This window comes from Diabrotica virgifera, chromosome 10 (genome assembly GCF_917563875.1).
Source record: "Diabrotica virgifera virgifera chromosome 10, PGI_DIABVI_V3a".
NCBI classification, from domain to species: Eukaryota; Metazoa; Arthropoda; class Insecta; order Coleoptera; family Chrysomelidae; genus Diabrotica; species Diabrotica virgifera.
This window is the reverse complement of record NC_065452.1, coordinates 154,317,527-154,330,551: the sequence shown is the minus strand read 5'-3', so window position 1 is coordinate 154,330,551 and position 13,025 is coordinate 154,317,527. Positions and strand designations below refer to the sequence as shown.

The 13,025-nt window shown below is 33.3% G+C and overlaps 1 protein-coding gene across 2 annotated transcripts in view; it reads left to right on the top strand.

The window, feature by feature from the left end:
• Positions 1-13,025, top strand: part of LOC114325435 (uncharacterized) — an 88,387-nt gene that overhangs the window by 58,684 nt on the left and 16,678 nt on the right. For both annotated transcript variants that reach the window (XM_028273506.2, XM_050663519.1), the window contains exons 2-4: positions 11,004-11,274; positions 11,428-11,562; positions 11,618-11,740. In XM_028273506.2, coding sequence (XP_028129307.1) covers positions 11,035-11,274; positions 11,428-11,562; positions 11,618-11,740 — 498 coding nt within the window. In that variant the 5' untranslated portion in view covers positions 11,004-11,034. The remainder of the gene's footprint in view (positions 1-11,003; positions 11,275-11,427; positions 11,563-11,617; positions 11,741-13,025) is intronic.

Below are 13,025 nucleotides of genomic sequence, written 5' to 3'. Positions count from 1 at the left end.
TTGATATAATATAAAACTGACAGGAACAAATACAATACATCACAATATATCACATTGAAAAATTTATATCACAATTTGCTTTAACAGGCTCACAAATTTACTATAGCTTTCATTAAAAAAATCTAAACTATCAGCATAACAGTTAGCCATTCGTGACACTCTAGGTATATAAGAATTAAGGCCAACATTGGTTCTCCTAAATGGCTGATGAAATACGTTAACTGATCTGGTGTTTCTTAATGGAACTGAAAACAACATTGTGGACATCAATGAAGGACAGTCAATCATGCTATTAATGAGTTTAAAAAATATTTTGAGATCTGCCTGATCCCTCCTCACTTTCAAAGTAGGCAGGGAAAATGTATCTTGTAATAATGCAAAATCATATGAAAATTCATTTACACGAGGTATATTGGATTTATATGCTAGGTACCTAAGGAATTTTCTCTGCACCTGCTCAATTCTGTGAATGTATGAAGTATAATGGGGGCTCCAGACTGAAGAACAGTATTCCAATAAAGGCCTGACGAGACTACAGTACAGCACTCTAATAGCATTAATACTCCTAAAGTCATGTGTGCTTCGCTTAATGAATCCAAGCATCCTAAGTGCTCTAGAAACTATGATGCCAATGTGATTGACAAAAGTGAGCTCTTATGCAGCTCCACTCCCGTTTCACGTCGACACATTCTTGATTGTCATCCATTCTTAGATATTTTTCCAGTTCTTCCTGATATCTCCTTCTTACTTGCTCCTCTTTTAGTTCTTCAATGTCCCATTTCGTTTGTTTGCTATTATTTTTACTCCTGCATGTTTTTTGTTTTATTTTTGCTGTTACCATGAAATGATCTGAGTCAGCACAGGCTCCTCTGTAGGATCTTACGTCCTTAATTGAAGATTGTCTCCGCCTGTTTATCAAAATATGGTCTATCTGAGATTTAGTTTGCAGATTTGGTGATATCCATGTTATTTTATGTTTGTTAGGATGCGGGAACTTTGTACTGCTTATGACCATGCCTGTTCTTGTTGCTAGGTTGCATAATCGTTGTCCATTGTCATTTGTCCTTTCATGTATTGTGTATCTTCCTGCTACAATTTCTGTGTATTGATATTTTCCTATTTGGGCATTGAAGTCTCCCAGTACCATGATCGTGTCTTCTTTGGGTATCTTTTCTATTTCTTCCTCTATATCATCGTACCATTTTTCTTTTTCTTCTCTGTTCGCATTTTCTGTAGGCGCATATACGTTTAGTAGTGACAAATTGCTTGGCTTTGCTTCTATGCGCAAGTATGCAAGTCTGTTACTTATCGGTCTAAATTGTAGTATTTTTTGCCTTACATCTCCGAGTATCATAAATGCTACTCCGTATTGCCCTTGTCTTTTGCTCCCTGAGTATTTGAGTCTGAGGTTTTTGTTTTCTAATTCGCCGCTTCCTTTCCATCTGGTCTCTTGTATGGCAGCTACGTTTATACCGTATCTTTTCAGTTCTCCTGCTATCTCTTCCATTTTTCCTGCAGTTAACATTGTTCTTACGTTCCAGGTGCATATTTTCATTATTTTCTGTTTTCTTTTTTGTTTCTTTTTGTTTTGATTTTTAATACTATTCCCAAAATTATTATTCCCATATAAACTTATCACTACTTAATTCTATACATTTTTTGTTAGTGTCCTGTTCACTTGCAATATCTTCTCTTCCTGTTCCTCGGATGGTCCCTACGTCGTTTCTTCCGTGTGACTGTGTTAGTTTTTTGGAGTCGCGACTCCAAAAAAATAATGTATTCAGAGAAAAAATGAAGAAATTTTGATGAAGGAGAAATTTCAAGTTGACGGAACCGAAACCGATTTGACAACACTGGTGACTAATTTCTATTTTCAATCCCAATTGGCTAGTTCTTTCGGTATCGACATTCTTTCGAAAGTATTGATATCGATAATAGAGTATCGCAAACTAAAGTGCAATGTACATGTAACATTGTAGCCTGTTGGGTATTGGCTATTGATTAAAAAGACCAAACACCGGTTTTTGGAATAACCGTTTTTTTAGCGGTTATAACCGCCAGATTAAACCGTAAATAAAAAACCGGTATAGCTGAAAACCGGTGTTTTGTCAACAACATCTGGGGCTTGTTTTTTTTTTAGCACGTCAGGTTTCCAGGAAAAGTTTGTTTGAAATTTTTCATAGAAACTGCCAAAAATACTGAGAAAATATTTATTGAAACTACCTATATTTAATAAAAAATTTCAGTGCAAGATTAAGTTGTTTATAAAAAAACAATGTAGTATAATCTACGTTAGACACTCATTGGTTCCTTTGAATAAAATAGTTCTCTTTTTCAGTGAAAACTGCGTTATGTAGTTTTTTTTGTGGATTTTTGTGAGCGAGTATTTCTTCAAAGTCCAGCAGTAATCAGCCACCATTCTAATCTCCCATTTTCCTTTGTAACGTCTCTCCATAATATTATTTATGTCTTGATGGAACCTCTCTCACTATTCCTCGATGACATCTGCAAGATTTTCGGGAAATTAGTCAACGTGGGAATCCAGAAAATGAAGTTTGGCGCTAATATTTCATCCCGGTTTTTTATTATTTTTGACCATATTGCCTACAGTTTCTTATTTTTTGCCTACATTTATATAAATAATACTACAAAATTGCATGAAAATATTGATTATTTTAATTAGTTTAATTATTGTTTTAAATATTTCTATCGAAAAAATTAATTTTCTCTTAATTATACCGTACCGATTATTCCTGTACTGGATACAGAATACAAATCTGCAGCAAAAATGGGTGATCTCATATAAGATTTCAAAGTTGCCCCTTGCCCCATCCCCAGGGGGTGGGGTAGGGGGTCGTGTTTAGTGTCATTCGATAGGTTTTTGAAAAATATTAAACAGCGACATCCATGAACAATTCGAGAAAATGTATCGAATAATACTTATTTACTTATACAGTATGTATGTCCCTCTAAGTTGTATCCATATGGAAAACTTTTTTATTATTAAATTTACGAAAAAAAGTTATTCTTTATAAAAAGCTCTGCATGGTCCAAAACCTAATATTTAACCATCAAATATCAAATTTTTTGAATATTATACGAGGTATGTCAAAAAGTTTGAATTTCACTCAAGAGTAAAGTAGCTTTATTTTTCATAATATTGGAAATTGCTATTATGAAAAGTTGTTTGGAATTAAAAACTATATTCTAATATGCAATTACATCCTTCTAATTGAAAAAAAAAATTTTTGAGAAATTATGGATAACTATTATTATTTTTTCAGTTATTTCAATTCTGATAACTCTTTTATTATTAATTTTACGAAAAAAGTGATTTTTAATAAAAAGTTCTGGATGGTCTAAAACTTAAAATACAACCATCTTATATCAAATTTTATCAATTTTATACGAGATATGTCAAAAAAGATAAATTTAGATAAAAAGTAAAGTACCTTTATTGTTCAGAATATTTCAATTAGAAGGATGTAATTACATACTCTAACATAGTTTTTAATTCTTAATAACTTTTCATAATAACAATTTTCGATATTGTTAAAAATAAACGTATTTTACTCTTGAGTGAAATTCATATTTTTTGACATACCTCGTATAAAATTGATAAAATTTGACAAAAGATGGTTGTATTTTAGATTTTAGACCATGCAGAACTTTTTATTAAGAATCACTTTTTTTCGTAAAATTAATAATAAAAGAGTTATCTGAAAAAATAACTGAAAATAATGTTAGTTATCCATAATTTTTCAAAAAAAAAATTTTTAATTAGAAGGATGTAATTGCATACTAGAATACAGTTTTTAATTCCAAACAACTTTGCATAATAGCAATTTTCAATATTGTGAAAAATAAAGCTACTTTACTCTTGAGTGAAATTCAACTTTTTTGACATACCTCGTATAATATTCAAAAAATTTGATATTTGATGGTTAAATCTTAGGTTTTGGACCATGCAGAGGTTTTTATAAAGAATAACTTTTTTTCGTAAAATTAATAATAAAAAAGTTTTCCATATGGATATAACTTACAGGGACATACTGTATAATAAATGGAGTCCAAATTTGCAATAAAAAATTAGGGGCCTTATTTAAGATTTCAAAGTTACCCCCTCTCCACCTCAGGGGATGGAGATTGAGGGTCGTATTTGGTATCATTCTATAGATTTTTAAAAAATATTAAACGCGTGGTTTTCAGTTTTTCGATCCGATGAATATTTCGCGAAATATTCGACCGTTCCGCTTCTTTTAACTTACCCTACCCTACCCTGTATATAAATCAAGGTAAATATATCAAGGATAATTATCTAGAGATAACTGAGACATCTTAAATATTGGAAGTATAACTTTCTCTCATACAAATATTAATTGTTGTAATTTTATTGAAATATTGAAAATATTTAAAAATCAGTTTCACTAAACAGATGCAAACACATCACTTGTGGTAATAATTCTCTACATCTTATTTATTTTTATCATTAACAAATGTACTACAAGAACATATATAGATAATAGATACAGAATGTTGTTAATACAATCACCTGCATTGTCTACGTAAGTTAACAATTGCTATATGAATATCATTAACATAATTAAATCAACCTGTCAGTTACACATATTATCGAAAGTGGAGATACGCGTAGATGATCAATGCTATAACAAATATTTGTGACAATTGCGAAACAGACACCAGATGAAATGAATATAAACCGATAAATACACTAAATTAAAAGAATATCAAGAATATTTTATAATTTGTATAGCATAAAGCATAATGTAAAGCATAAAAACCCACAAGAGAAAACATCCTAATTTATTTGATGTACAAATAATTCTGGAATCTCTTACGAAGCTACGTTCAAAATTTTCTTTAGTTGTCTTTTTCGTGTGCTTCATCCTTTAAGGACATTGGCGGTCATCATGACCCATTTTACTCTGTCTGTATCGGTTCTGCAGAGTTATATTGTTGTTTTTCCACTCCACTGCTTTAAATTTTTCAACCAGGATGTGCGTCGTTTCCCCGGTCCTCTTTTTTCTTTCCACTTTCCTTTATATAACCAATCCCATCAACTCATATTTTTCAGTTCTTAGTATGTGACCAAAGTAGCTCATTTTTCTTTCCTTTATAATGTTGAGTATTTATTTTTCTTTTTTCATCTTCCTAATGTTTCCGTGTTTGTTAATTGTTGTGTCTATATTTTCCACATTTTTCGATAACACCACATCTCAAAGCTGGCAAACTTTTTTTTAGTTGCGTCCATAATTGTCCAGGTTTCAACTCCATATAAAAGAACATAGAACACGTAGCATCTTAATATTCTAGTTCTAATTTTTATTCCCAGTTTTCCATTGCATAATACTGCTTGTTGAACTTCTGAAGCACTTCTAAAGCGCGTGATACACACGCAATCTTTAAGTACGCGGGTTTAAAGATCGCTGACTTACTCGGCTCGCCGTCGGTGATACACGGCAGACTTAAAGTACGCGGTTTTAAAGATCGCGGTCGCCGTCGGTAGCAAAAAATTTAGAAACTGTATTCGTGGTTAAATTTTTTATTTTCTGTGTACCTAATTTTGCTGAAATCTTATGTTTTTTAGTAGAGTTTGATTATTTTTTTAATCAGGTCTTGTTAAATAGAAGAATAATTTGATTTTTTATAAGTGTGGTAAGCTGTCAAAATCATGATGTGAAGTATAGCACTTGTTTTTGATCTATTTTAATTTAATACAAGGTAGGCATAAACAAACAAAATATCATAGATAAGATGGTAATATTTTCATCAGGAGGATAAAACAGCCTATAAATAATTAGGTTTACTCAAAAACAAATAATCAAAATAATTTAGTATAGCTTAAAATAGTGTTTTACGGTTTTCTCAAAACTTATAAAATGTAACTTGTCTCCTTACAACAATAAACGATTGAATTATTTCTAGGCAATTTGCTTAATTAGTGAAAATATAAGTGTAACTTTAAACGCAATAACATGATGGCTCGAGGCTCGTGGCAGTGATACACGTACGGGTTACGAGTAAGATTTCAAACTTGTTGGATCGACGGCGTACTTACTCGGCAGACTTAAAGTACGCGTACTTGCGGTGATACACGCGCGAAAAAGGTCGCGAGCCATAAGTTCGCGTACTTACTCGCGTGTGTATCACCCCTTTAACCGTCTCAATACTTCGTTTTTTAAGGCTACGGTCCCATTAGCTCACATCCCAAGTAATTTATCTGGGCTCTTTCTCTAAAGCTTTTCCTTTAACGTAGATTGTTTCATCTACAATCTTGTTATTACTGACGATCATGATTTTTATTTATTTTTTGTGTTCAGAGTCATTTTATAGCTCTCGCAGTATAGTCCAGGCCGCATCTGTATTGAGAAGGAGGTTGAGAGGTGACTCATATTTTTTTAAAATGAATAACCATTTTCAATTTCATTGCAACACGAAACTACAGCCGCATCATTATTACAGTTCAATCAGATAGTTCAGCAAACACCTCTACCGGTTTCAAAACTTATTAGTCTCTCATCAGGAGGCACACATATGCTGCTCTCTCTGACCCCACTAGGACAAACCCCGGCGTGCAGTCACGGATTGCAACGAACGAAATGACAGGGATGCCCTAGCGGCAACTGCTATCAAAAAACTAAGTTTTCAATCTAAGAGCCATAAAACAACATCTAAAAATGCTATTCTACATCCTACCAGACTGAAAACAATGGGAACCTTCTCTGGTAACACCTCCACCACCTCTCTCAGTATTCGTTATGGCTTGCAAATTGAACAAGCCTCGGAGGTGTTACCAGAGAAGGTTCCCATGGTTTTTAGTCTGGTAGGATGTAGAATAGCATTTTTAGATGTTGTTTTATGTGCTATTAGATTGAAAACTTAGTTTTTTTATAGCAGTTGCCGCTAGGGCATCCCTGCCATTTCGTTCGTTGCAATCCGTGACTGCACGCCGGGGTTTGTCCTAGTTAGGTCAGAGAGAGCAGCATATGTACCTCCTGATGAGAGACTAATAAGTTTCGAAACCGGTAGAGGTGCTTGCTGCACTATCTGATTGAATTGTAATAATGATGCAGCTGTAGTTTCGTGTTGAAAGAAATTGAAAATGGTTATTCATTTTTGATTTACATGTTTACTCCGATTGGAGTACGAAGGGAACCATTCTCGTTGGAACTTTACCGCGCTGAGCAGATGGGACGTGAATTATAAATTGTAAAATTCCCTCATCTTCCTTAGCCTCAGCATCCGTTATGGCTTGCAAATTGTAGAAGCCTCGGAGGTGTTACCAGAGAAGGTTCCCATTGTTTTCAGTCTGGTAGGATGTATAATAGCATTTTTAAATTTTGTTTTATGTGCTATTAGATTGAAAACTTAGTTTTTTTCATATTTTTTAGTAGAAATTGCTTGGAATTAACTCATAATAATAATTAAGTTATCCTCCCACTCAGAATGGTCCGAAACATTGTTTAAATAATCAAAATGTCAAAAAATGAAGGAAAAATTCGATTTTTTTTTTCGTTTTTTGATTATACCTTTAAAAGTATTCGCTTCCGAGAAAAGTTGCACTAACATAAAAGCTTCATAATTAAATTTCCTACGATATAGGATTGGTTAACAATTTTAAAAAATAATCACCCTTGTTGCAAAATAGCAATAATTGCGAAAAAAATATAATAAAACAACTATTCGCATTTTACGTTTTTCAACCATTTATGCTACACTTAGGACCTTCATATTTTACTTAGAAAAACTTTATGATATAGTAAAATAATGCTGTAAATTTCATTAAGATCTGTTCAATAGATTTTGCAAAATAAATTTTGCAATTCAGCTTTCGCAAAAAAAATCATATTTTCAAAATGTTGCGGGATTTAAAATACAGCAGGTAACAAGTTGTAATTTTTTCACCCATAGAAGAATACTGTAACTTTCATTTGCAATTTGCAAAATTAAAATCGGTTAACTACCACGGCGTCAGGAATTTTTTTAAATAAACATTACTTTTTGGTGCTACCTGCAGGACAGCGAATACGTTTGCTCTGATTGGGCATTCCAGTGACCTTTGATAATGATTGATAAATTTTAATTTTTAGTACATTTGGATATAAATAAATAAATTTGTTTATTGCAAAATAAAAACACATACTCTGTCCTTTGAAATAACACTTTATTTTAGCAAAAACTTTGTTTGTTCATATATTTTAACTTAGAGAATGAAAGTTTATTATTTTTAAACATATGCAATATCTCACAAACAATAATCAAATTAGTTTGATTTTTCTGGAATTAATATATTAAATAAAATACAACAAAATATAGAGTAAGAAGATAATATATTAAATAAAGATTTGAAGAAATTTTGGTGGAAATCAACTTGTGTGAATCGAACACCGCTGTCCTGCGCGTAACACCAAAAATTAATGTTTATTTAAAAAAAATCCCGACGCCGTGGAGTTAACCGATTTTAATTTTGCAAATGAAAGCTACAGTATTATTCTATATGTAAAAAAAATTTCAACTTGCTACCTGTTTTATTTTCAGTCCTGCAACATTTTGAAAAAATGAATTTTTTTGCGAAAGCTGGATTGCAAAATTTATTTTGCAAAATCTATTAAACCGATCTTAATGAAATTTACGGTATTGTTTTATTATATCATAAAGTTTTTCTGGGTGAAATATGAAGGTCCTAAGTGTAGAATAAATGGTTGAAAAACGTAAAATGCGAATTCTTGTTTTTTATGGTTTTTTTCGCAATTATTGCTATTTTGCAACAATGGTGACAACTTTTAAAAGTTTTTAACTAATTCTTTGTTGAAGGAAATTTAATTACGCAACTTTCATTTTTGTACAACTTTTCTGGAAAAGGAATACTTTTAAAGTAATAATCAAAAAACGAAGAAAAAAGTCGAATTTTTCCTTAATTTTTTGACATTTTGATTATTTAAACAATGTTCCGGACCTTTTTGATTGGGAGAATAACTCAGATATTATTATATGAGTATATTATATGTATTATTATATTCAAGCAATTTCTGCAACAAAATATGAGTCACCTCTCAACATCCAAATGTACTAATATTTTTACAGATGCGTCCTAGTACTGCGTAGTGCGATAAACCAAAATTTGCAAGCCCTTCTTTGATGTCCGCCAGAAGTATTATATCGTCTGCATATCTGAGATTATTCACTGATATTCCGTTAATTGAAATGCCTTCAATGGTGTCTTCCAGTGCCTATTTAAACACCTGTTCTGAGCACATATTAAAAGGATAATACACATCCTTGTCGTACTCCTCTTCTTATATGTATCTCTTTAGATTTTTGTTGGTCTACTCGTACTATGTCTTTCTGAGAAGCTACTTTCTGATGAGCTTTCTGATCGTTTACTCGTACTATGACTTTCTTAATTTCTTTGGTGTTTAACTATATGTATTTGGCTTATCTGTCTTTGCTCTATAGAGTTCTCTATAAAATCCTTCAATTGTTCTTTATAATATTATCTTCATTCTGTTGTGTTTTTCCATCTTGATTGTAGTGTAGGTCTTTGCTACGTATTAGTATTGCTGTATGCTATTTACGTCTCTACATTCGTGTGTCTTATGTTACCCTCGTTTAAGCATTACTCTTCTCTCTTTGTCCATTACCTTGTATCTGCCTCTCATTAAACTCTCATTAAGTCTTGTCATTAGATTTCCATGAAACCTGGTTATTACTTATATTTTCTTGTAGGGCTTTTAGGAATTCATGTGATATTTGCAAGTGTTGCTATGTGTTTCAGCTAAATTTATTACCTGACTTTCTTCTCTTCTTCTTCTTTGTGTGTAGACGAAGACAATGACTGTCTCTTTTTAAATGTGCCTCCAGTAAGTTGTAGTACCATCGTTTTCGTGGTCTTTCTACTGATCATCTTCCTATAGGGGAACCGACTCTAGCAGTCTTTACTACTCTATTTGTTGTCATTCGGCTTATATGGGAAGTATATAGTTCCATTCTACTCTTCTGTTTCCTACCCAATCTTTGATATTCTCCACTTTGCATCTCTGTCGTATATCTGTACCCCTAGCTCTGTCCCATAATGCCTTAGTATCTACTTTTCTAATGGTTTTTATTTCTTCTGTTTTTGGCATACTTTGTGTTCTCTTTGTGTCAGGTCGTGTTTCTGCCGCTTATGTCATTATTGGCTTGATGACATGATGATTTTGTAAATTCTGTCTTTCATTTCTCTTCCGATATTTTTATTTCTTCATATTGTTGCATTCAAGAATCCTGCGGCTCTGTTCGCTCTATTCACTTGAACTTGCCTCTTCTATTTCGAGCATCCCGTAGAATGTGAATTTTAGATATTTAAACTCAATCACTTGTTCTATTATCTGACCCTCCAGCTCCAATTTACATTTTAGTAGATTTGCTTTTATAACCATGCATTTTGTCTTCTTTGGAAAAGTTATCGTGTTAAATTTTCTAGCGGTTATATTAAATTGGTGCAGCTGCATCATACGTTGTAAATCTTCTCTTTGAGAGCTTAGCATTGCGTCGTCTGCAGAGGAGATTATTTTAAGTTGTTTTTTCTGCCATTTGGTATCCTTTTTTCGTTCTTACTTTTTTATCATTTCATCCATGATTAGGTTGAACAATATAGGGCTGAGGGAATCCCCCTGTTTTATCCGATTGCCAGCTTTAATTGGGTGTTACTTCTTTTTGTACTTTTACCTTTATTGTGTTGTTCTGGTAGATATTTTTGATCATTTTGATTAATCCTAGAGCATATTTTTAACCCGTATATTCACATTCACTGATGAGTATATCTTGAAGGCTTACCGTATAATACCTCCTTACACAGTATAGGACACAAAGACTCTTCTTGTCGAGGAGAAGTAATGGCGTAGGTTTACTTGATTTTAGATTTTGTGTTCCAAAAACCTAGTTATACTTTTACTACCAACTTGTAAATAGCTGCTTTACACACAATTACCATTTATTTTCAGAATATGACACAGCTAAGGACCAAATAGTGATATGGGCAATAGTGGAAGTCAGTATCCGGCGGTCACAGAAGTACAACCAAACGAACAATGGGTCCACTCTTTCCCAAGGACGCAGCATCCACAACCCAAACACAATTTCCAACACAAGGTACTGCCAGAAAGAAACGCCCATTTAAAACTTAGGTCGACTAACAATGGAGAGATACTACATTCCGGTGGTACCATCAGCGGAAGACATGCACGCTTTACTGACGAAATTAAGGACAAATCTGTAAGTAATCTTCTTCTTCTTATCTTATAGTAATCTTCATTGACATGATTTTTATGGTCTGCAATAGGAAATATTCAAAAATAATTTAGTTGAGATAGCATTGAATGTATTTTTGTACTTTGAATTTCATTTTTAATTAATATTTTGTTGTAGAGAGATCGCAGTGCACCTTTTGACGACAGTAGTTCCAATGATGGAAGAGAGTTGATAAGAGAGAAGGACAGTTCCCGCAAACTAGCTCATCAAGGAGTCAAACATAAGCTCAATAATAATGTTTCTAGTCAACAGGTAAATAATACAGTCGCTATTATCTATGGTAAAGCCTAATTCGTTGATGTTTTAGATAAAATCTTTTGCATCAGAACCCGATCTACGGTACGCGCCGATGCATAGTAATCACGATTATAGAGACAAGAAATCAAAGAAAAAGTACAAAGCACCTTCTCCTCCACGAAAGTATATGGTGGTAAGGGATCTTCCTTAAAATCTTATATACCCCAGGAAACAAACTATTTAAAACAATTGAAATCATTTAAAGATAGATAGAACTCGAGATATTGCAGTTTTTCAAGCGCGCTCCGTTTTGAAGTTCCGTTTTCAGTTTTCACGAGCTTGAAAAGAAATTCCCCCCACCATGCGGCCTCGGCGACCTTTCTTTTTAGAAAATTTTAGATTTTTCAAGTGCTTCTTCAGCTTCGTTTCTTGGGGTAATACTTTAAAATGTGTAATTAAATGTTCAAGTGTGCAGTATCTTTCTTCTTCTTCTTATGCAATCCACTAATGGATGTTCACGATCACGTTTGACCATTTTTCTCTATCTCTTGCAGTGTGTATTAGGTCTAACTATGTTTCTTAGCCCTGTCCATTGTTTGACATTAAGGAGCCATGACATTTTCTTCCTACCCATTCCTCTTCTTCTTTCGATCTTTCCTTCAATTAAGGTTTGCACAAATTGGTATCTTTCGTTTCTAGTTACGTGTCCCAGGTATGCTGTCTTCTCTGTTTAATTGTGCACAGCAATTGTCGTTCTGTACTAATTCTTCTCAGAATTTCTTCATTTGTTATTCGTGCGGTCCAGGGAGCTTTATGGATTCGTCGATAAATCCACATCTCAAATGCCTCTAGCTTATTCATTGTGTTTATTTTTAAAGTCCATCCTTCCATGCCATATAGGAGCAACGACCATATATAGCATTTCGTGAATCTAATGTTCAGGTCAAAGTCGGAGTTTGTAAAGACGTTTCTGAATTTTATGAATTCGCTTCTGGCCCTTTCTATCCGACTTTTAATTTCCATATCCGACATCCAGTCTTCACATAGCCAGGTTCCCACAACGGCGTAACCAGGATGATTCTAAGGGCGGGGGGGTTACAACTACATCAGGGTCTCTGGCGGATATGGAATACTGCCAATAAATTTTCTTACGCGCTCTACATCTTGGTTGTTATATGCTAGTCTTGCATTTTGATGTTGACATAAGTGACGACTAATTATAAGGAACTTCGTCTTTTTTATGTTGATGCTAAATCCCATGTTCTTGCTTTTTTATCCAATTTCATTATATTGTCTGCTATTAAGACCGAGCCATCCGCATGTCGTATATTATTGACCTAGGTACCATTTACTTTGATGCCGCTTTCGCATTCCTCAAAAGCTTCCTGGAAGATACTTTCTGAATATAAATTGAACAGTAGTGGGCAGAGAATGTATCCCTGTCTTACAACTCTGAGAAATTTTTGAGCTTGCGTTGT